The sequence below is a fragment of the Trichosurus vulpecula genome, chromosome 7 (assembly GCF_011100635.1).
Source record: "Trichosurus vulpecula isolate mTriVul1 chromosome 7, mTriVul1.pri, whole genome shotgun sequence".
Lineage (NCBI taxonomy): Eukaryota > Metazoa > Chordata > Mammalia > Diprotodontia > Phalangeridae > Trichosurus > Trichosurus vulpecula.
The window spans coordinates 271,469,693-271,494,141 of NC_050579.1; the positions used below are offsets into that span (position 1 = coordinate 271,469,693).

Genomic DNA, 24,449 nt, shown 5'->3' on the forward strand with positions numbered 1-24,449 from the left:
ATACACTTAATGCTCATAACAGCATTTTCTTCACAGCTATCCTTGCCACAACCCTGTGAAGCAGGGCAATCATCACGAGGCCCATTCGGCAGGCCAGGAAACTGGAGCTCCAATAATACTGCCACTGCTGATAATAAGAGTTAACATTTACACAGTGGTTACTGTGTGCCAGGTACCATGCCAGGCGCTCTTCAGTTATCTTACTTGGTCCTCATCACAGTCCTGGGAGGTAGATGATATCATCATCCCATTGCAGAGACAGGAAACTGAGGTGAACAGAGGTTAGATGATTTTTCCAAGGTCACACCGCAATGTTTCAGAGGCCGGATCTGAACTCGGGTCTTCCTGACTCCAGGCCCACTGTACCACTCAGAGATAAAGAGATTTGTCCAAGATCACACAACTAAGTGTCAAAGCCAGAACAAATCAAGATATCTCTCTCTCTGTCTCTGTCTGTCTGTCTCTCTGTCTCTCCCCAAGTCTCGTGCACCACCATTACTGCCTCTCCTGGGGAACCCAGCACCTCTAAAGGCTTGGGGGAAGCTCTCATAGTCAGGAAGCTTTTCTTACGTGGAAGCTGATCACCACTTCTCTACAATGGTCACCAGCTCAAGGCTCTGAACTCTGCCGTCTCGGGCCAAGCCAAACAAGTTTGATCTCTCTTCCCCACGAGAGCCCTTCAGATACTTGAAGACAGTCATATTGTCCTTCCCCATCCACTCTCTACTCCAGGACAAATATCCCAAGATGATCACATGGCATGGCCTAGCTGCCCCTCAAAGACCATTGGACTCTGAGTCAGATTACCTGGGTTGGAGACTCTAGCATGCTAGCCATGGGCAAATCGCTTTGCCTGTCTTGAATTCCAAATCCCCATTTGGACCTGGGTTGAACGGTGATGGTGATGGTGGACGTCTAGGCAGCTGGATGTAGCTGCCTAGAGGATGATTCTCCCATCAATAAAAGGGATTTTGAGTTGTGGCTTCCCATTTATAGGGACCTGAACTTCCTACCTCTCAGGGTGCTTGAGAGAGAGTAACTTGGTAAACCGCGGGTCAAGCTACAGTCATTTCATTTCAGCCTCATTGACCCTATCTATAAAATAGGAATAATCTTAACCGGGGTGAAGGATGATGGACATGGGAGCTCTACTACTCGAGATGCAAAGGGCAATGAGTCAGCAGGGCAGCGGGCACTCTCCAGGCCATTCCTGGAGGGACAGAGTCGTCAGCCTCCTTCTGAGAGTCCCAGAGTTTCTCTAAGCCCCCTACCCCTGCTCCAAGTCTTTGACTGACTCGGTGTGCTCTCTCCTCCCACTGCTCCCAGGTCCCTAGGCAGGTGAGATCAGGGCCGTATAGCCGCAAGGCTGGGTGCCCATCCCAGTGTGTGACCACCTTCCCTCCCTCCCAGTCACCAAGTCCTTCCCTTCCTCTGAGTACCACCCCTCCCTCTGCAATATCAGCATAGTCCTCCTACAAGTGCTCCGGGCAAAGGAGGCGGGATGCAAAACCATGTGTTTTTTTTTATTAGAAATGTCCTTGGTATAAAAACAATCATGCTCTACACATTGTCATCAATAGTCATTAACATCCAGGCACTGAACTCTGTGTTGTTGGTGGGTGGGCGGGCGACTGGTCGGGTGGGTGGGCGGGCAGGACACACAGCAGACAGGCTTCAATCCGTGGGTTGGGTCACACAAATAGAGGCCACCAAGAGGACTCAGCACTTTGCAACACACTCGAGATTTGTTTTTGTTTTGGTTTTTTTTTGTTGGTTTTTTTTTTCCTTTTTCTTTTTTGCAACACATAAGATTTGTTAAGTGGGGGCAGGGGAATGAAATAGGACAAAAATGAGGGAGGGAAGGAAAGACAGGAAAGCAAAAATGCAAAAGGAAGGGAGACAGAGGATTGGGAACAGTCAGAGAGAAACAGAAGGAGAGACAAAAAGTCAGGGAGAGAAAGAGGCTCCAAAAGAGGCAGAGAAGAGAGAAACAAAGAGCCAGACACGGGACAGAGAGAAGGAAGGCAGGGAGAAGGACAGAGAGAGAAGAGAGACAACAAAGAGAGAAAGCAAGACAGGCAGACACAAAGATATAAACTCAGAGACTCGCAGACTGAGGAGAACATTGAGTCCAAACCCCTCATTTTATGGTGGAGGAAACTGAGGCCCGGAGCAGGGTGGTAATATTGATAGATAGGTAGAAAGACTCAAAGGCAGAGAGAAGAAAGATAGAAGGAAAGACCGGGAAAGGATGGAAGAGAGGGGGGAGGAAGAGGGAGAGAGAGAGACAGAAGAAGAGAAGGAGAGAGGAGAGAGAGGAAAGGCAGGAAGGAGGAAGGAAGAGGAGAGAGAGGGAGAGGGAGGGGGGAAGAGAGAGAGAGAGAGAGAGAAAGAAGAGAGAGAAGAGAGGGAGAGAGAGGAAAGGAGAGAAGGAGGGAGGAAGGGGAGAGAAAGAGAGAGAGAGAGAGAGAGAGAGAGAGAAGGAGAACAAGAGAAGCCAATAGGTTTGACACAACTGAATATAACCTCCTATGGTTTGGGGCAGGAAAGGCCAGTTGGTCAAAGACCCTGGAACCAGGGGAGCAGAGAGCAGCTTCCCCAGGTCCCCCTCCTCCTGCTCCCTTGGCCTGGCCAGGGCCTGCACTGCTGCCACCCCCCAGGCACTGGGGTTCTTGCTCTGTAAGCACCAAGCCTCCTCCCCAAGCTCCCAAGGCAATCAGGGAAACTCCTGGGGTGCCTGGAGATCGCTAGAGATCAGAGCCCTGTCTGGACAGGAGACTCTACAAAGTTTCCATTCTCTCCTCCTCTTCTTCCTCCTCTCCTCCTCCGACCCGGCAGCTGCAAGGAGCTCCAGCTAAATTGCATGGTTGGTGTAGGTAACATAGGTCTGTTTGGTCGCCAGAGCTGTGAGGAGGAAGAAAGGACATATACGGAAGTCACAGCATTGCCTCCATCCCTCCCTCCTCAGCCCTTCTCTGCCCCTCACTCTCCTTGCCTGTGATGGGGATGGACCACTGGTCATCTGAAAGAGGCAGTGAAGTATAGTAGCTAGGGCCCCAGATTTGGAGTCACAAGTCTTGGGTTTGAAATTGGCCTCTGACGCTGCAAACTGCGGCCGTAGACAAGTGCTGAGGCACAGTTTCCTCGGTGGAAAATCGGGAAGGTTCACTACCTGCCTCACAGCATTGTTGTATTACAGCAACGTGTGTTATTACTGCCCCATTCTGTGGACGAGGAGAGTGAGCCCAAAGAGATAAATTTAGATATTGGAACTCATATCCTCTGATACCAAGTCCGTGGCTCTTTCTGCCTCAACATGCTGCCTCCCCCAAGGTAGGGGACCAATCCAGGCAGGACCCACATCTTTTGAGCAGGCGTCCTTAACCTCTCTAGTGTCAACAGACCCCTTCCCCCCTCCTTTTGGAGAAGCCTGTGGACCCTTAATTCTCCTGAAATTCAGACTCTAAAAAGCCAAGTTCATGGACCCCAGATAAAGAGCTATGTGGGCACACCCCCAGGAAACTGTATGTTGGCCGAATGCCCAAGGACCCAGGCCACAATTCTCCCAGGAGACCCCAGGACCAGCCCTCTAATTCATCCTGTCCACTGCCCCCACAAGGATAACATTAAACACACACCCCTTTCATCCCACCCAAGAACCTTTAAAGGCTCTCCATAACGGGCCACATGAAGCCTAAATACCACCCCTCCCCAATCCCTGGCTTTCAAGGCCTTCCACCATCTGGTCCCAACCTAATTATAATAATGACAGTTCACATTTCTATAGATAGATCTCTAGGGTCCGTGAGGCACTCTGTGAATCCCATTTTACAGGTGAGAAAATTGAGGATCCTGACTGTTGAAAACTAAAACTCAATTAATTAATTATTAAAAAAAAAGAAAACTGAGGATCAGGGAGTTGAAGTGACTTGATCAAGGTAACAAGTAATGAACATCTGAGCTAGGGATTGGAACCCAGGGCATGCACACACACACACACCAAGTCCAGCAGGTACATATTATTACTGCTGCTAACTAGACAGCCTTCTTCCACTCCTCCCCTTCTTCACTATCCGATGGATCAGCTATCCTTCCTCCATTTTCTATAAAATGGCCTTTCCCTACTTCTCCAACTTGTCCATGATCTCACATTTATTGAATTTGTTTACCAGATTCAATTTCTTTTCTTTTTTTTTCTTTTGAGGAGGGAAGGCAGGGCAATTGGGGTTAAGTGACTTGCCCAAGGTCACACAGATAGTAAGTGTAAAGTGTCTGACGTGAGATATGAACTCAGGTCCCCTGACTCCAGGGCCCGTGCTCTATTCACTGTGCCCCCTAGTTGCCCCCAGGTTCCTTTACAAAATGGGAACAGACCACTGTGATGGGGAGAGGTCATGCCCTTGTAAGGCAGGCCTTTCCTAAGCACATGAAAATGGGGGTACCAATATGGGGCAGAAAGTGAGGGCAAAAAGAGAGCTGAGAATGAGCCAATGAAAACACAATGCTTTCTTCTCAGTTTGTCCAAAGCCTGTCTTCCTCTGTGAACTAACAGCCATTCTCACTTACAAATCACTCGCTTGTGAGTGGGGGTTCCTAGAGAACCCGCTCACTCCTGGATGAACTGACAAAATTGAGTTTCTGAACCTGCAAAGCAGAGGGCCAGACTCTGGTGGACAACAGTAACCGTTAAGCCTCAGGAGCTGCTGCAGCGAAGGCTCTATTGACGGGACTGTGGCAAGGATTGCCATGGATGAGAGCACATTAAAAATCTAACTAGTAGGGTTCTGAGGGGCATGGGAGCAGGGACCACACTTCCAGCTCGGGCCTGGTCATCTCCAAATGCTTCGGGGTAGCTGGGGATTCTCAGAGGTTCAGGGAAATCCAAGCCATCTAACTAGCTTTTGAGGGCCTTGTGCCATTTAAGAATACAAACAGAGAGGAAATAAAGGCGTAGCCCAGCCTCTACCCAAAGTGAGAAACAATAAGGTGTTTTTTTTTTAATCTAAAAGAAAATCCTTTTCTAGTCTTTTTCTGTGCATACATAGCAATGTTTGAGGGAGAAATTTAGCTCCATCTGTACAATGGGAGAGTTGATATTAGCCAAGCATTTCTTTGTCAATAAAATGAAGGGGTTAGACTAGATGACCTTTGGTCCCTTCCAGCTCAGAATCGATGCTTCTAGGAACCACAGTCCAGTTACAACTTAAATGAGCTGACCTTTGTCCCTGACAATGAGGAAATTCTGCCATGCTTCAGTTTTGTGACTCACGCTAAGGCTCTTGCCCCACAGCTTGACTGATCACGGATCTGGAGTTAGACCCGACCTCTGGGGCCATCGAATTTGGGCTGTGCTGGAGCCAGCTCATCCCAGCTCCGGAGCCCATTCTTTACATTTCCAATATGAGAATTTACATCTCAGAAACAGGCCGACTCTACAAAACAGGGCTTTCCTTCTTTTAATTATTTCCTATGTGTCCTATACAGAGCTTGTTTTGCATATATTTGTTTGCATATTGTCTTTCCCATTAGACTGCAAGCTCCAGGAGCAGCTACAAGGAGCCATAGTACACAGAGTGCTGACCTGGAGCCAGGAAGACTCATCTTCATGAGTTCAAATCTAGCCTCAGACACTTACTAGCTGTGTGACCCTGGCCAAGTCACTTAACCCTGCTTGCCTCAGTTTCCTCATGTGTAAAATGAGCTGGAGAAGGAAATGGTGAACCGCTCCAGTATCTTTGCCAAGAAAACCCCAAATGGGGTCATGAAGAGTCGGACATGACTGAAAAATGACTGAACAGCTGAGGGCAAAGACTCTTTTGCACCTTTTTGTATCCTCAGTGCTTGGAACCTAGTAGGTGCTTAATAAACGTTTACTGATGGACCACTTTGTTGATTATATAGACTTCAGTCAATGCAGATTAAACTCAAAAGTATGTCATGAGTATTTTCTCTCCCCCGAGGGCTAGTGGTTAAACACCAACCAGCACGTCTCTGTTTAGTCCAGCCATCTCATTACACAGAGGGGGCACAGCCATGCTTGATATCAGTTCTGTCCAGGTCACATTAGCAGTATGTGACAGGCAGAATTTAAATCCAGGTCCTTGGACTCCAGAGCCAACAATCTTTCTACAATTCAACATTGATGAAGCACCTCATCTGTGAAAGTAGAATGGTCAGGATTGATAGAACACTGATAGATCTTGGTTTAAGAGGCCAATGGGATGCAAAGCAGGCTGACCTTGGAGCCAGAAAACCTCCGTTCAAGTCTTCCTCGAATGCTTACTAAAGTGAAGTACCTAGAGCCCTGACTTGGGAGTCATAGACCTATTTTACAGAGGAGAAAGGTGAGGACCACTCAGGTCACAAAGGTAACAAACACTGGAAGGGGTATGTGAACTAAGGTCTTCTCGGATTGGACTTGGGCTGGAATCCTTGTTGTGTTTCCTACGACCCATGAGACTTTAAGCAAATAACTTCTCCTACTAGGTTTCCAGCTTCCTTATCTATTAAATAAATGGGACCAGCCAGAGGATTTCTAAGGTCCTTTCCAATGCTAAGTTTTATGATCCTATGAGAACCATGGGCGAATCACTTAAGCTCCCTAAGCCTCAGTTTCCTCGTCTATAAAACATGCACGGTAATCACCTATCCCCCCTACCCACCTTGACTTGTCCAACTCATAGGGCTCTTGTTGTGAGGAAAGCACCATCGAAACCCCAAAGCACAATAGAAATGTGAATCGTGATTATTAACTGTTAACTGTTAACTGTTCTGAAGCCCCTTTTGGGCTTGGGGTCCAGACTTACTCACTGCTCCTCTTCCCTGGCTTCCTTCTCTTCACCCAAACTGACTGGCCCTGAACGTGGTTATAAATCTATTAACTAAAGTTAAACTGGCACTCCAGGCAAGAGCTGGAGCACTGAATTTCCTCCAGGGAATGATGATTGCAGGCACAGATAGGATGGTCCCTGATTCTAATTAACGTCCCTACCTCGAGTTTCTCCCCACTTCAGTCCTTCCATTCTGCACTCCACTGCCTAAGTGATTTTCCTAAAACATAGGTCTGACCATGTCAGCTCCCCCCCACACCCTCAATAAATTCCGTTGGCACCCCATTGCCTCCAGGATCAAATATAAAATCCTACTTGACATTTAAAGCTCTTTGTAACCTGTCAGCTTCCTGCCTCTCCAGTCTTCTTACACTTTACCCATCTCCACACACTTGACAGTTCAGTCATACTGGCCTAATTGCTGTTCTTGAAACACTCCTCTCCTGTCTCCCTGCCATGGTACTGGCTGACACCCCACCCCCCACCACCCCCATGCCCAGAGGGCCCTGCTCTCTCATTTCCACCTCTTCAAGGGTCGGCTCAAATGCCACCTTCTGCAGGAAGCTTTTCGGGATCTCTCCATCCCCCACTGCTAGTGCCTCCCCCGCTGAGAGTGTCTCCTGTCTATTGAATCTACATCTTGTAGGGACCAAGTTATTTATATGCTGTCTCCCCTATTAAAATGTGAACACCTTGAGGGAAGAGACTGGTTTTGCCTTTTCTTTGTAACCCTAGAACTTAGCACCGTGCCTGGCACTTAGTAGCACATAATAAACGCTTTTTGATCGACTGGTCACACGCCGTCTCAAGCTAAAATGAGAGGTGCAGGTAATGACCTCCCCAGAGCCCCACCTACAGAAAGACAGAAGTTTCTTCCCTGAGAAAACTTAGCTGTGTAGTTGTAGAGTCTGAAGGCTTCCTCCCTGTCTCTCCAACGTTGAGAGCCCTTGGACTCTGAGGCTGAATGTGTTGTGGGAGGTACCAGCTTAGTGCTGGTGCGTGGCTCCAGGTATCTATCTTGGGGGATTCTCTAAGTCCCTTTCAGGGGAGGAAAGGGGCAGAGAGAAACAGACAGAGAGACAGACAGACACGGAGAGAGAGGCAGAGACAAACAGAGAGAGACAAAGACACAGAGGAAAACACAGAGACAAAGACAAAGAGAAAGAAAAGCAAAGACAGAAAATGAGAGAGGAAAGAAAAGAGAGAAAGAGTAAAGAGGGGAAAAGAGAGGAGAGGGAAAGAGGAGAAAGGGAGAGAGACAAACAGAGACAGAGATGAAAAAGGACACAGAGACAGAGAGACAGAGAAAAAGAGAGAACATAGAGAAGAAGGAGAAAAGAGAAAGAGTAAAGAGGGAAAGAGAGAGAAAGAGGAGAGGAGAGAGAAAGAGGAGAGAGACAGACAGACAGAGACGGTGATGGACACAGACACACAGAGAGAGAGAGAAACACAGAGACAGAGAGAACAGACAGAGGAAAGAGAGGAAAGATAAGAGAGAAAGAGTAAAGAGGGAAAGAGAGAGGAAAGAAGAGAGGAGGAGGAGGAGGAGAAGAAGAAGAAGAAGAAGAAGAAGAAGGAGGAGGAGGAGGAGGAGGAGGAGGAGGAGGAGGAGGAGGAGGAGAAGGAGAAGTGGAGGAGGAGAAAAAGAAGGGGAGGAGAAGAAGGGGAGGAGAAGGAGTGGGGAGGAGAAGGAGAAGAAGGAGGAGAAGGAGCAGGAGGAGGAGAAGAAGAAGGAGAAGAAGGAGGAGAAGAAGGAGGAGAAGTAAGAGGAGAAGAAGGAGAAGGAGAAGAAGGAGAAGAAGAAGGAGAAGGAGAAGGAGGAGGAGAAGAAGAAGGAGAAGGAGAAGAAGGAGAAGGAGAAGAAGGAGAAGGAGAAGGAGAAGAAGAAGAAGAAGAAGAGAGAGAGAGAGAGAGCGAGCACAGTGTCTGTGTGTGTGTCTGTGTATGTGTGCACGGGTTCCCAATCCTGAGTGAGCATTCCTGCTTCCTCATGTGCCTGCCATGTGCTCACACCCCACCCCGTGCTGACAAATGACCCTTTATTGCAGACTTCAGATGCTGTTACCCTCAGATAACAATTAGATGGGCTATACAAAATTAGAGCTGACAGCCTCTATTTGTTAGCCCCCGTGTTTCCCTAGCCAATCTGCCGGCAATCAGGCCCTGTAAATTATTTATTCTGTTGTTTGTTTAAAGATACGTGGCCTGCCAGTGACAGAGTGAAAAATGTCCCTGCTCTCCAGGAGTGACAACTCTGCCATCCCCACCCTCCCCGACTCTCCCCCTACTTCCCCAACCTTTCCCAGAATTAATCACCTGCCTGCCAGTTTCACCGTGAGGAGGGGGCTCTTGTCTCAAAGCTGTGGACTGGTCTCTTGGGCCTTTGGCCTCCCGATCTCTGCTGGCATGCAAGGGAAGGGAGAGGTGGAAGGTGCCTAGCTCTCTTCCCTGGCCCCCATGTAGGTGGTAAATTCCCTAAATCATGTAGGAAGTAGGGGGCTGGGAGTCTAAACTCCTGAGTCTATTCTATACCCTACTATTCCTTCCCCTACCTCGTGCCTCAGTCTCCCAAACTGTAAAATGGATTCAGCGATGTTAAGCTGGAGCTGGGTGAATCTGAAGAGGGGTAGAGGGTGACTAAGAACAGCCCAGCGCTCCTATGGGGGTCCAGCCAGAGCTCACAACTCATACACTCACACATCAGAGGGATCACTGAGGAAGCTCTCCTTATCCCATAACACCTCATCCCCTGTGTCTGCGATTTAACCTTGAGTCACCCTTTTGGTATAAGACCTTATTTTCAGAAGGCCCCTGGAAATGTGTCTGTGTTAGCATGGAGGGGGTGATGTGTTAACCTGAGGTAGAAGAGCGTGGGAGGCACCAGCCAAGTAGCTCTGGCGGTCCATGTGTGGGGATCACGGGTTCCCCCGTTGCCATATGCAACACAGTATGTTGGAGTTGGAAGGAACATTAGAGATCATTTACTTTAAATCTCTCATTTTACTGCAGAGGAAGCCAAGGCCCAAATGGAAAATAATCTGCAACAGGTTCCTGGAGGGCTTGAGTTCTCAGATTAGCTGGCTGAGGGCATCCAGCCTGGCACAGCGGGGGACTGAGAAGATGGGACACAGGCCGGGTGAGTCTGGGTTTGGAGGCAGAGTGGTACAAGGAAGGTGGAGTAGGAGGGTAGATGGCAAGGGTGGGGTCATCTGGGGGTGGGGTGGGGGCTCTGAGCCCCTGGAGATGGGGAGGACGAGAAGATGGCAAATCATTAAATCATAGCATTTAGGGCTTAAAGACATCTTAATCAAAGCCAGAGGATCCATAGGATAATAAAGATAAAGACCTAGAAGTGACCTTAGAGATGGTCTAGTGGCTAGGTCCTTGGGTGCGGCCTTTTGACTGAGTCCAAGTTTTACAGAACAAATCCTTTTATTAAGAGGAGTAAATCCTGTAAAGAAATAATAATAGAATAAATACAGAATAATGCTGTAATGTTTGGATTCAGTCAAAGGGACACCCTTGAGGACCTAGAGAACCACAAGTGGCCTCGAGGCCGTAGGTTCCACAGCCCTGATTCTAGTCTGACTCCTTTTTATAAATGGGGAAACCGAATACCCAAAAGGTTATTAATAATAGTCTTAATAATGATAATTACTTTGGAGAGGCAGCTATATTTATAAATTAAAATAATAAAATAAAAAATAAAAATATTTATAAATATTATCCTATTTGCTACTCACAACAATCTGGTGAGGGGGGGGACGACTAATCTCCCTATTTCACAGGTGGGGAAATTGAGGCAAGTTAAGTAAGTGGACATACGCTAAGGATAAGCACCCAGAGGCAGAGTTCAAACACAGGTCTCCCTGACTCCAAGTCTATACCTCCTAGCACAGAGCTGGCCTTGGAGTCCAGAAGACCTGGGTTTGAGTCCCAACTCTGATGCCTAATGGCTGTGAAACTCTAGACAGGCCCTTTAAGCTCTCAAAATCCCAGCCCCAGAGTATGGTGCTAAGCTGGCAGAAGGGCTTTCTTCACTGGGAGCTGCACCCATCAGTGAAATCACAGGCCTAAGTTCCTTCCAAAACCTGGAACTCTCATTCTATATGACTTTTTAGCAGCCCTGTTACCTGAGACCTGGGAGACCTCAAGCGAGTGACTTATCCTTTCGGGTCTCCAGCTTCCTCGTCTGTTAAAGGAGCTGGCTTAACCACAGGATTTCTCTGAGAATGCCTCCCACTTCCCACTTCCATCCCTTGTGGAATAAAGGTCTCTCAGGTAGTGTCAGAGCTGGCATTCGAATTCGGATCCCCTGACTTGATTAGGGAGGTTGAGATGAGGAGAACAGAAGATGAAATACCCCTAGGATAATTACATCTGGAGAGGAGGGAGCCTCCCTAGGAGCATCCCTGCTGGGAAAGGTCAGGGCTCCAGGAGAGGAGAAGCAGGACGGTAGTGACATTCTGGGAGGGCATAGAAGGGGAAAATGGGAACTTAAATCGGAGGGCGGGGGGCTTTTGTGGGGGACTAGAGAGGTCCTCCAATCAGTAGGACAGCGTTACTTAAATCAGAGGGCAGCTTCTAACAAGGGCTCTACCACTGACTGGCACAACTCACTTCCCTTGTTTGGGGCTCAGTTTCTTCACCTGTAAGGTACAGGGGTAATGCCACTCCCGCCCACCTTGAAGAGGGGCTATGATGTTGCTGAGCGCTCAGATAAGATGATGAATGGGAAAGTGGTCTGGGAAATGATGAGGCCTCACACAAAGTGAGTTGTTATGCTTTGAATGGGAAAGGAGCCAGTGCTGGAGGGAGAGATGAATCACCCAGAATGCTGAACCTCACCCCTGAGGCTTGCTCCAGCTGAAATAACTTGGGGAGTGAGGAAGGCGTGTCTTGACTCTACACACACAAACTTTGAGGGAATGAGACAACACGGTACAGGGGCAGGACTCGTGGATCAGGAATCAGGAGTCACAATTCTAGCGTGAATCAGCCATGTAACCTTGGACAAGTTATGTCCTCTCTCTGACCATTTAGAGGGGCTGAACTAAAAATGTTTAAGGTCCCTTACAACTCTGTGATTCTATAGAGATGCTCTGGACCAGCAGGCCCAGTCCTTGACCAAATCTAGCCTGCCAAATCCATCCCTCCCAGGGAGTCTTTGGGAAACATGGCTTATCTCAAAGGGGCTACTCCAACAGAGGGAAATCAGGGCAAAGGGAAATATCTGATGCAGGGGCAAGATTTACCCCATAATCCACAACCACATCGCATGCACCCAGCCCTGCCCATGTTGAACCATCCCTTCTTTGAGGCCTCAGATGGCCTAGATTACCACATGGGCTCCTACCAGGTTCCCCTTCCTGGGGCCTTGCTCCTGAGGGGACCCAGCTAAGCCTTCTCCTCATCACTCCCACCAACTCTGCCCCACGTTCCTCCTCTGTCCTCCCGAACACTGGACTCTAGGACATCTTGGCCCGGAGCAGGGTCGTTCTGGGGCCCCAGGGCAGGGGAGCTCACCTTGGGCCTCGAGGTTGTCGCAGAGCTCCGACCTGGCCTCCCCGTTGGGTCGGAAGCTCCCCTTCTGCGTGAACTTGTTGGACATGGTGGCAGCAGTGACCACGGCCTTGAGACTTCGTTTGCGTTTGGGCACGTTCTGCTCAGGGTGGAAGAGGATAATATAGACCTTGGGCATGTACAACATCCCCAGGGACACGGAGGCGCTCAGGCTCACCGAGACCGTCAGCGTCGTGGTCTGGATGTACAGCTGGGGAAGAGGAGGGAGGGGGGAGAGCATCAGAGAAGGATCCAGGGCCTCAGAGCGGACCCCCTCTCTTCATTCGTTCGTTTGTTCCAGCCGTTCCCACTTGTGGACTACACACCCTCCACCTCCTCCTAAGCTGCCTTCGAAATTCACCTCAGTCTCCTAGAGAAAGCCTATCTTCACCCCACCCACCCTTAGGTCTAGTCTGCCTATATTCGATTGACTTTTCTGTGTTTGTGTTGTTTCCTCCTTCTTGAGAGTCAAGGCTATCTCGGTAGTGTTTTTGTGTCCCCTAGTACCTAGCATGTGGCTCGGCACGAAGTAGGTGTTTCACAAAATGCTTGTTGAATGAAAGAGTGCACAGTGCACATAGTAGGTACTTAATAAATGCTCATTAACTTACTGATATGAAATTAGCTACTTCTCAGTCCTAACCCTCATGACACTTACAGTCCATTAAGTGACTAAGACATAATCGTGGACCATAACACAGGACATCCTCAGGTTAAACACAGTTAAAAGGGATGGGGGTAAATGGTCTGTAAAGTGTGAGAAGGAAAATCATTCCTAAGCCAGGTGGGAGTGGGGGAGAAGCCATGGAGGGCTCTAGGGAGGAAGGTCCATGGAAGTGATCCTGAAAGGTATTCTAAAAAGGTAAGACGGAGAGGGGGGAGGTGGAACACTCCGGGCACAGGGAGCAGACTCTGCGGGAGGGGACGAGAGGGTCTTTGGGGGACCACGGACCAGGGCAGCTGGAGGGTGGAGGATGTGGAGGGGGAGCGCTTGAGACGGCGGAGGGCCTTGAGAACCGGGGAATCGCCTGGCCATGGGGACCCGGCGCGCTTGTTTGATCAGAGGAGGGGCGTCGTGAGATCCACGCACAGAGATACACTTTGAGAACGGTGTGAAGGATGGACTGGCGTGTACGGGGGGAGGGGGGCGGGGTGACGAAGTCAGGAAGACTTGAGCTCGCACCTCGCTTCTGTACTTACTTGCTGCGTGGCCCTGGGCAAGTCACTTAACCTGCTTGCCTCAGTTTCTCCAAAAGTAATAACAGTACTTACCTTCTAGAGTTGTTGGGAGGGTCCAATGAGATATGGATCTGCATCGTAATAGCGCATGTATTTATAATTTTATAATGTTATTATGTGATACATATCATATATCATATAACACATCATGCAACAGTATTATTACATAACATATTATATTATTATACATAACATTATAATTTATAATTTCATGATATGGGTGTGTGCATGTATATATACATATATGTATCTGCATGTGCATGCATGTGCGTGTGCATATATGTGTATGTGTGTCTGTACGTGTACACACATACACACGCATACGTGCGAGCGCGCACACACATACACACACAAACATACACACATACGCACACATACATGCACACATACACGCATACACATGCGCACACATACATACATACACACATACACACACGCACACACATACACACATGCATACACACATACATACACACACAAACATACACACACATACACGTACACACATACATACACACACATACACACACATACACACAAACACACATACATACACACATACACACACACACACACAAACACACACATACACACACACACACACACACACACACACACACCCCATCTCCTTTGACCCTCCGAACGACCCTGGCAGGCAGGCGACATCTATAGATCTCCACACAGTACATCTAATAAATTTATATCACGTCTTATGCTGTTACGCCATAATACACAGTACACATCAGATGACACACAATCTAATCATGTGTAATAATACAGCGCACGCTCTACACAGCACACGGTGCGCTAACACTATGGAGACAGCTGTGTCTGCCTCCGCATCCGTACGTCGTGTACGGGGTGTAGGTACAATTAGGTCCAAGCCATTTCAATGGGCATAGATCTATGGATCTCAAATGAGATGATATTTGTAAAGTGTTTAGTACACAGCAGGTGCTACATAAATGCTTATTCCCTTCCCCCCCCCCAGTGGGAGGAGAATCGAGGTAAGAAGACCTAACCTATTAAGGGGTTATGGCCAGGGCAGGGCTAAGTAGAGACCTGTTCTAGGGTGGTGGCAGGGGGATAAAAAAGAGGAGAAAGATATGAGAAATGTTATTAAGGCAAAACCTACAATGTAAGTGACTGAGTATAAGAGGAAAGAGGGAGGCCAACCTGGCCCTCTGCTCTCCACCTCCATTCCCACGCCCTGCCTCAGTCTCCTCTGGAGCTTGGGAGCAGAGGGGGACCTAGGGGTAAACAAGAGAAGAAACTGCCTAGGGCACGACACACAAAAGGGAGTATAATGAGACATTTTTCATTCTCCTTTTTATAAATGCACATATTTATAAGGCCAGAAAATGCTGCTCTCCAGGGCTCATAGGTACACAGTTGGTTATAAGTCAAGTCCCTTGAGACAGGAGGGGGCTCAAAGCCTCACACAGACAAGCCATAAATAACACACAATTTAAAACCTTCAGACCTGGGTCCAATTCTGTACACACTGAGTCCCCCTATACCCAGCCCAGCCTCCAGCTCAGCAATGCTCCCGATCTCTCTGTACATCTGTCACCTTTCCCCTTCTTTGGAGGGACAACTGCCGTGGGTGGGCTTTGGGTGGGGGTAACACAGGCTAGTGGCAAGGGTTCCCAGGCTGAGTGTGATGAGGAATTAGGTTTGGGGTATTAGGAGGAGAGAGAAAGAGGCTCTGAGGTCTGGGGAGTCAACTCAATTTAATTCAGTTCAAGTATCTATTGAGGTAACTAATGCTGGACTTGGAATCGGGAAGTCCCAAGTTCAGATCTAGCCTCTCACAACTAAATGTGCGTCCCCTCCTCCTTCATGAAGCCTTCTCTGACTACCCAAGCCTCCTTCGATTCAGGGACTGTTATGTTGGTCATGGTGCCCCTAGCTTCAGGTATACACTAGGTGCTTAATAAATGCTAGTTTATGGATTGACTGATACAAGTCCATTGTAATCAAGCCTCCTTATTCAGAGTTCGCAAGTCACTTAACCTCAACTGCCTTTAAAAAAATCCAGGTCTTCCTGCTTCTGAGGCTGGGTCGGTCTCTGTCTTCTCTATTCTGTGTCAGAGACAGGTTCAAAAGGGAAGTTCTCTGAGGTCTAATTCCACAGGTTAATTAGAATTAGGAATAATTGGATTCCTTTTCCTGCCCCGTCTTGAGTCCCGCAACAGCCTCCACCATTCTACTGATCCGGCTCTCCTCAACGAACGGCCAGGACGGGGGAGGATGGGGAGATAACGCTGACATATGATAGAAAATAGTCGAGTCCCTTTAGATCGGAAGCTCCTTGAAGGCAAGGATTGCTTTTGCCTCTCTCTGTATCCCCAGCACTTAGCACAGTGCCTGATACATAGAAGGCACTTCATAAACGTCGATTGATTACCGATTAGGTACTGGAATGAGGGATGGGAGGCCCGAGCAAGAGGGCAGGAGGAGAGGTAACAAAACTTCAATGGCTCTCCTTTCTCTGCTAGTTAAAATACGAGCCCCTTCCTCTGACATTCTGGGCCCTCCGAGGTCTGGCTCCATCCTACCTCACACGATCCCTCCTTCTGTACACAGCCGGCTTCGGCACAACTGGACCACAAGCTAGGTGGAACCGCGGCTGATATGGATGCTGGGCCTGAAGTCAGGAACACCTGAGTCCAATCTAGCCTCAGACAATTACTAGCTGTGTGATCCTAGGCAGGTCTGCCTCAGTTTCCTCGTCCGCAGAACGGCGACAGTAGCACCCCCCTCCCAGGGTCATGGGGATCATATCTGTGAAGCACTCTCCAGCCTTTTGAAGGCGTACATAAATGCTGCTGCTATCATGGCTCCCCACGGCCACTGTGCCCTTGCCTTCCTCGGCATCTTTGGGCACGCCACCCCCCCCCACATGCCTAGAATGAATTTCCATTCCGTCTCCTGTCTGATACTCGTAGCATCCATCAAGGTCCGGCCCGGGCACCATCTCCTCGGCCAGGAACGCTCTTCCCCTCCTCAGATCCCCCAAGCCCTCTCTTTGATCCCTCCTGAGCACTCACTGGCATTCTAAGTCATCACATCAGTGCGTCTCTCACCCCCCGCTGAGAGCTCCCACCTCGACAGGAGAGGCCTTTCTCCACCACAGCCTTCTGAGGTGGGCAGTGCGGGCGTTATCATTGCATTTTACACATGAGAAGACTAATCTTCGGGCAGCCAGGTAGTGTGGCAGAGTGAGGAAGACCCGAGTTCAAATGTGGCCTCCAACACTTTCTAGCTGTGTGACCCTGGGAAAGTCACTTAACCCCAATTGCCTTAAAAAAAAAAGCCAGGTCAGCTATCTTCAAATCTAGTGCTCTCTGCTGTTCTATGAGATGGCAGGTCAGAGGCCTCTGAGGCCATCTAGGCCAACCCCCTGTTTTTACACAAGAGGTAACTGAGACCTTGCCCAAGGTCGTATAGGCATGATTTGAACCCCTGCTCCATGACTTCAGAGCTGGTATGCTTTCCCCTGTACCAAGCTGTTGGTTAACTGAGGTCAGAAACTGTCCTGACTTGTCACTACATACTGCACCAGTGCCTTGTGCATGGTGGGCTTTGAGTAACCATTTTAATAGAATGGATTGAATTAGATGGTTGAAATGGCAAAGAGAAAAAGGGGCCCCTTCTCTCAGAGACTGGGCCGCCACAGGCCTTCTGTACTCAGGGGAGTTGGGGTGTGTGTGTGTGTGTGTGTGAGAGAGAGAGAGAGAGAGAGACAGAGAGAGAGACAGAGAGAGACAGAGACAGAGAGAAACAGAGAGACAGAGACAGAAAGAAAGAAGGAAGGAGAGAGAAGGAAAGAGACACAGGCACGGAGTGATCCTGGGGCCCATGGGTTCTTCGTCTATACTTGGTAAAAGAAAATCTGTATTCTCAGAGAGCTTCCCCTGGATAAACTTCAAGACAATGGCATGAAGGGTAGAGGGGAAGGACAGTGAGCTGTAATGGAAAATACAACCTTCAGTTGGAAGAGCGGAGACCCGGCAGGTTGTGGTTCTACCTCTGCCACACTGACTCACTGTGTGCCCCTCACTGTGGGCAAGCCACTTCCCTCATCTGGCTCTTAGGTCCCATCTCTATAAAATGAAACTGATAGCACTTTCAGGATTGACATTAGGACCAGCTGAGACGACGGGGAGAAAGTGCTTTTTAACAGTGTAAACTGCTCTACTGAAGGCGTCCCTGTTGTGACTGAAGGAGGAGAATCAGGGCCTTCATCTCCTACGTCTTCTGAGTCACAGGCAACTCTCTAAGGTAATGAGTTCTTAGAGGTTCCAGCCACGTCCCAAGTTTCTTACACAGGTGAAATCACACATCTGAACTCTGTCTCCTTCACTGTCTCCCTCCTCCTCCTCCTCTTCCTCCTCTCTCTCTCTCTCTCTCTCTCTCTCTCTCTCTCTCCTCTCTCTCTCTCTCTCTCTCTTTCTCTCTCTCTCTCTCTCTCTCTCTCTCTCTCTCTCTCTCTCTCTCTCTCTTTCTCTCTCTCTCTCTCTCTCTCTCTCTCTCTCTCTCTCTCTCTCTCTCTCTTCTCTCAATCTCCCTCCTTTCTTTCTTCTCTCTCTCCTCCTCCCTTTTCCTCTCCTTCCCTTTTTCTCTCTCCCTTTCTCTTCTTTCTCTTGTTCTCTCCCTCTCCCTCCTTCCCTCTCTCTCCTCTCCCTTTCTCTCTTCTCCCTCTTCCTCTCTCCCTTTCTCCTTCTCTCTCTCCTCTCCCTCTTTCTCTCCTCTCACTCTCTCTCCCCTTCTCTCTTTCTCTATCCCTTTCTTGTCCTCTCTCCTTCTCTACTCTTCCTCCTCTCCCTTTCTCTTCTCTCATTCTTTCTCCTTCCCTCTCTTCTTTCTCTTTCTCTCCCTCCCTCTCTTTATCTTCTTCCTCTCTCTTCCTCTCTGTCTCTCTCCCTCTCTTTCTCTCTCATTCTCTCTCCTTCCTTCTCCCTTCTTTCTCTCCCTCCTCCCTCTCCCCCCTACTCTCTCTCTCTCTCTCTCTCTCTCTCACACACACACACACACACCAACACACATACACACACACACACACACAAAATGAGAAGCAATATAATGTAGTCAATAAGGAGGTAGCATTAAGAGCCCTGAAAACCTGATTTCAAATCCCACCTCTGACACCCACAGGCTCTGAAAGCCTCTCAGTGACCTAGGCAATCCATCTCTAAGACTCTCACGTGTAGAGATAGTACTGAACTGCATTGGTGGAGGGAGTGTCCTCCTATGGGAGTTCTCTATATCAATGAAATCACAGGTCTGGTCTGCTATTATTAATATTTCTTGGGACCCCAAATTCTTCTTGCACTCCTGGAGACAAGAAGGGCAAGACCAGCCAGGACCTCTTCGTCCATCCCCATCCACCCTCTCAAAACCTAAGGCACCCATGGGTCTCAGAGGCATCCACGTCCTCCGAAAAGCCTTCCAGGACTACTTCCACCACAGCGCTCTCCCCTTTCCTGACTCCTTCTCCATGGCATGTACGGTCTGCACTGCACATGCTGAGACAGCGCATGATGTTAAGTTTACGGCTTTATTTTTCATTCTCCGGTCTGGTCCTTTGTCCTTGTCTTAAATGCCGGGCTTATAAACCTCCCAGGGGCAAAGATCTGGCCTTAATAACAACTCACATTCCTAGCGAGCTCTAATCTACGGAAAACTCCCCGAATCCCAACAGGCCTCCTGGGGAGGTGACACAAGTATCCGTGCCCAGTTTTATAAGTGAAGCTGCCGAGAACCAGAGAGAAGTGATTGATCAAAGGTAACACGATCAGTATTGGAACCAGGATTCAAACCCAGGCCCCAAAGTCCAATGCTGTCTAAACTAAACTACACGAAAGAGAAAAGGACTTCTTCAGAAGGTGGCAGGTTCCCGTTCGATGGCGGCATTCGAGCAAAAGCTGGATTACAGCCAATCGAGCGCCCTACTTCTAGAACACAGAGAATCACAGGTTGTTAGAGCTGGAAAGGGCCTGAAAGGTCAGCAAATTCATTCCCCTCATTTTACAGACAAGGAAACCGTGGCAGAGGTTAAGTGACTCGCCCAGACTCACACAGCTAACAAGTGTGTGAGGCAGGATTTGAACTCAGGTTTCTTGACTCCAAGTCAAGGCTCTTTGTTGTAGTTGGGATTCTTTCTACAGCCTGGATTAGCTCGGGGTGGGGAATCTGCTCTGTGAAATTTGGATTCAGTTAAAAAGCTGCACCTGAGGACCTAGAGGGTCTCATGTGGCCTTGAGGCCGCAGGTGCCCCACCCCTGGACTAGACAGTGGGCTTTCTAACTCTCAAATTCCATTATTCTGTAAGTACGCTGGGCTTTATCCTTCTGCATCTCCCACAGTACCTGGCACAGACAAGGCTGGGCACATACTGGGTGACGTGCTCCATAAATGGAGAGAAAGGAAATGGAATAAGCATTTATATAGTGCTTACTATGTGTCAAGCGCTGTGCTTGGTACTTTACAAATAGAAAAAATGCCCACTGAAATGAACTGGAACCTCCTGCCAGCACCCACCATTGCCCAAACTCCTCCTGTGCCCAGCGGCTAGATCAGCACTGCTCCCGGGCTCCCTCTCTCTCTGGCCTCCTGATCCGCCTTCCTCTCCTGGGCTGACCATCAGGCTCAGCGGCCCTGGACCCCCGTCCTGGCAGCTCTGGCCCAGCCAGTTGGCATGTAAGTCACATAGCCCACCAGGTCCACGCTTCTCCACAGTCAAAACTAATTTCATGCTCGCTATGCAGGACTAACGGTGACAGATGTTTAGCAAAATGAAAGCCCATTAATCTGGGTGTCGGATAATCCATTTTTCAATAGTGGGGCCTTCCAGGCAGCACTCGTCAATTCTCATCCTGCCATCCCGCCTCCTTGTTCCTACCTACCTACCTTTGTCCCTAGCAGGGATCCCCCGTCTTGCCCTCCCTCTTTCTTTCCTAAGCTCTCTGGCAAGGCCTCCCCCACCTCTCATCACTTAGCAGCCTCTCTGGCTCTTCTAGGCCAGGGGCAACGCCAACTCAGAAAAGCTACTGCCAGGGGATTGGCTCTGGATGCCCTGGGTTCAATTCAAAAACTCAATTCTACAAACATTGATTAAATATCTACCATATATGAGACGTGGTACGATAGAGGGCTGGCCTTGGACACAACGAGAACTGGGTTCAAATCCTGACTGGTACATAACCGGCTATGTGCCTCGGGGAAGGTCCCTAAAGCTCTCAGTACTGCCAGGCCACCCTATTAAGTCAGTAAGTTACAACTAATTGCCCATCTGCATCACTGGAGTGAGTGTGCAGGGCTCTGGCATGTACTAGGAACTTAAATGCTTTGGACTTGGAACTGACTTTTGTGTCTAACCCCTTCTCCCCTTTTTACAGATGAGGAAACGGAGGCTCAGAGCGTTTCAGTGACTTGTCCAGGGTCACGCAGCTGAAAAACTTCTGAAAAGGGATTTGAAACCTGGTTTTCCTGACCTCCAGGTCTTGTCATCGACTGTTAATTGAAAATCTCCTACATTGATTAAATCATAGGCCCAGACCAAAAAAAAAAAAAATGCAAGATACTGTGCTACTATCTCCCTAGTGTATAGTACAGGCTTTGAGCCAGAAGGCCTAGTCCGAATCCTGGTTCCAACAGGAAGAGATAGGGATAGAGAGGGAAAGAGAAAGAGAAATAAAGTTCTGAGTTCAAATCTGGCTTCTGGCACTTACTAGCTATGTGACCCTGGGCAAGTTGCCTAACCCTGATGGCCTCAGTTTCCTCCTTTGTCAAATGGGGTAGTGATAGCGCCTCCCTCCCAGGGTTGCTGTGAGGACCAAATGAGATAATACTTGTAAAGCACTTCACACGGTGCCTGGCACATAGTAGGTACTATTTCACGGCTAACAACTCATGCTGTTTGTTCTCTCTCCTTTTTTTGCTTCTTCTTTCCATTGATTCTGATTCTTCTCTGCAATATGACTTGTGCAAAAATATGTTTAATGTGAATGCATATGTGGAGCCTGTATCAGGGTGGGGGAAGGGAGCCATAGGGAGAAAATTTGGAACTCAAAATCTTACAGAAGTGAACGGTGAAAACAAAATTAAAATAAATAAATAAGACCTTTTTTAAAAAATAAAATGTTAGCTCTTATTAGACGGATAAAATGATGAAAAGCTTATAAGTTAATAATAAGGAATCTTATGTGCCATCTCCGAGAGTGGACATCATAGAGGAAGGGGGCAGTAATCTCTCCCACCCTGCCCCCATCTCCACAAACACTCTGTCTGGATCTGGCTCTGCCTTGCCGGACCCTGGGGCCTGGGGCCGCTGCTAGGGAAGAGGGAAAGGGGGGCAGGGAGTTGGGGAGTGGGGTGAGGAGGGGTCCTTCCAAGTCAGCTGACCTCCCTGGGGCCTCCATTACTTCATCTATAAAAATGAGGGTGCCGGACCCTGGCCCGTGAATGTCCTTCCAGCTCCATGAGCATCTGTGACTCTGAGAGACTACCTCCGGACCGCTCCTGTCGATAACTCAGGAGAACGCGGTCGTGGCTTTGCCACTGGTCCCTCAAGTGACCTCATCCCCTGCCCAGGCCTGGGTTTCCTCATCTGGAAGGAGGATAATCTCTGCTGTCCTCACAGGGCTGCCAGCCTCCCGAGTCAAAGGACACAAGGAAAGGCAAACGTCATCGGGAGGTGGGGTGGGGGGGCCACAGGCAATGGGATGGTGGGTTAGGGGTCAGCCCCGGCTGCTTCTTCTCCCCTGATTCCCCGGCCTACAGACTGAAAGCGATGCTGCAGGGGTCAGGGTGGCGGGGGCCTCCGTGGTCCAGGATGAAGGTGGGCCCACTGAGGGGAAGACGAGGGATCCAGCAGGAGCCCCAAGATACCCTCGTCCTCGCCACGTGGAACGAGATAATCTTACCTCCCCCATGGCTCATTAACCAGAAATTGACAAGCCTATTGTTACAGAGACACAGGAAATGAGCTAATTGCTCTCGTGGAAGCCAAGTGAAGGAACCTGGCTACTAATTACAGCCCAGGAGCGGATGCAAGCTGGCCGAGGGCTTAAAAGAAAGAACAGGAAAGAAAGCGAGGCAGGGCTGGGAGAAGCCAAGAGGGTGGCAAGGGGGCTGTTTGGATGGAAAGGCAGCTGGCACGGGGAGAAGAACGCTAGGCTGGCAGTCACAGGACTTGGTTCTGGCCCTGGCTCTGCCACCAACAAGAGACACGAGCACGGAGAACCTCCTCTCTCTGGGCCTGTGGGGAGAAAAGTGCCTTCTAAACTGTAAAGGGCTGTTGTATTCATGTGTGCTTTTATTATTAATACCACCGTTCTCATCAGACAGGAGAGAAAAGAAGGATCATAGTGTCACAGACTTCAAGCTGAAAGGGATCTTCGAGGTATCAGGTCCATCCCTCTCATTTTACAGAGAAAGAAAGTGAGGCCCACAGAAGTGACTTGCCCAGGGTCACACAGCAAGTGAGTCGCACAGGATTCAAACCCAAAGACTTCAGATCCAGGGCTCTACCCACCGCAAGGGCTGAGAATACTATCCTTCTCCTCGGGCTGCTATAGCTCCCCCCACTCTGTAGCTGGGATGCTGGTCCCAAGGTATGGTCTTACCCTTGTCTCATCTCTTTCTTGGGGCGTGGTGTGAGGAAAGCACCTTCTGGAGTGTTCTGAGATGTCAGGAGGTGTCCAAGGTTCCCAGATACCATACGTAGTATTTGCCTTTTATCTCTCTCTCTCTCTCTCTCTCTGACCACTCCACCCTGCCTCCCCACCAACATATTCCAATTCCTTCTATTTCTCCATTTTCTCCTCATTCACCAGCTCTCTCACCCTATCTCCACATCTTCCTGTCCTCCTGTTCAGCTTCCCACAGTTCCCCCTCCTCGATCACACCATCCCCCAATATCCATCCATTTATCCCACCTCCCATCCTTCCTCATGTCCTCGCCCTCTTCCTAATCTTTTCCATCCTAACTCTTATCCACCCAACTTGCCACCTCCCGCCAACCCCATTTCCCTGTCTCCACCCAAACGATGGCCAAGGTGGAGAGGGAATGGAGTTCATTCCTATCACCTGTCTTCTCTGTAATGCTTTCCTTAGAAAACTGACTCGAGTTTCAGTTATTTCCAAACCTAATCAGGCACCCTCGTTTGAACCAACCTGGCCTAATGCCCCTCATCCTATCACCACAACACTATGGCCACCATGCCCACATTCAGTTTATCTCTTGACTTGTTCATCCATTCATTCATGCATTCATTCACTGATCTCAGCATACCAATGATGTACTGGTCACTAAGAATATGAACGCAAGAATAAAAATGTCCCTGTTCTTAAGGACAATGTTTCTGATTGGGGGTGAATGACTTGAACCCAAATGAGGAAAAACAAAATAATTTCAGACGGAAGAGCATTAGTAAATGGAGGTTGGGGGTCAGAGTTGTATAGGAGGGAGCACTTGAGGTAACCCTTAAAGGAAGTGAGAAATTCTAAGACATGAAAGTGAGGAAGAGAATGTGTTCCCTCCTCTCTCCATGGGGGAACAGTGTGTGCAATGTCATAGAGGTGGGAAATGGAATATCATGAACATCCAATAGACCCATTTGACTGGACAGTAGAGTTCCTGAGGGAGAGTCATACGCAATAAACCTGCAATAAAAGCAGGCAGAGGCCAAACTGCAAAGGGCTTTAAATGCCAAACAGAGGAGTTTGTATTTTATCTTGGAGGTAAGTGGGAGCCACTGGATCCTCCTGAGCTGGGGAGTGACACACTTTAGGAATATTGGTTTAGCGTCT

The 24,449-nt window shown here is 48.9% G+C and overlaps 1 protein-coding gene across 1 annotated transcript in view; it reads right to left on the bottom strand.

Moving 5' to 3' along the window:
- Positions 1-2,852: 2,852 nt before the first annotated feature.
- The window catches only part of GRM4 (glutamate metabotropic receptor 4), an 87,888-nt gene continuing 66,291 nt past the window's right edge, over positions 2,853-24,449 (bottom strand). The window contains exons 6-7 of the mRNA XM_036767858.1: positions 12,357-12,603; positions 2,853-2,904 (exon numbers count right to left, since the gene is read on the bottom strand). Coding sequence (XP_036623753.1) covers positions 2,855-2,904; positions 12,357-12,603 — 297 coding nt within the window. The 3' untranslated portion in view covers positions 2,853-2,854. The remainder of the gene's footprint in view (positions 2,905-12,356; positions 12,604-24,449) is intronic.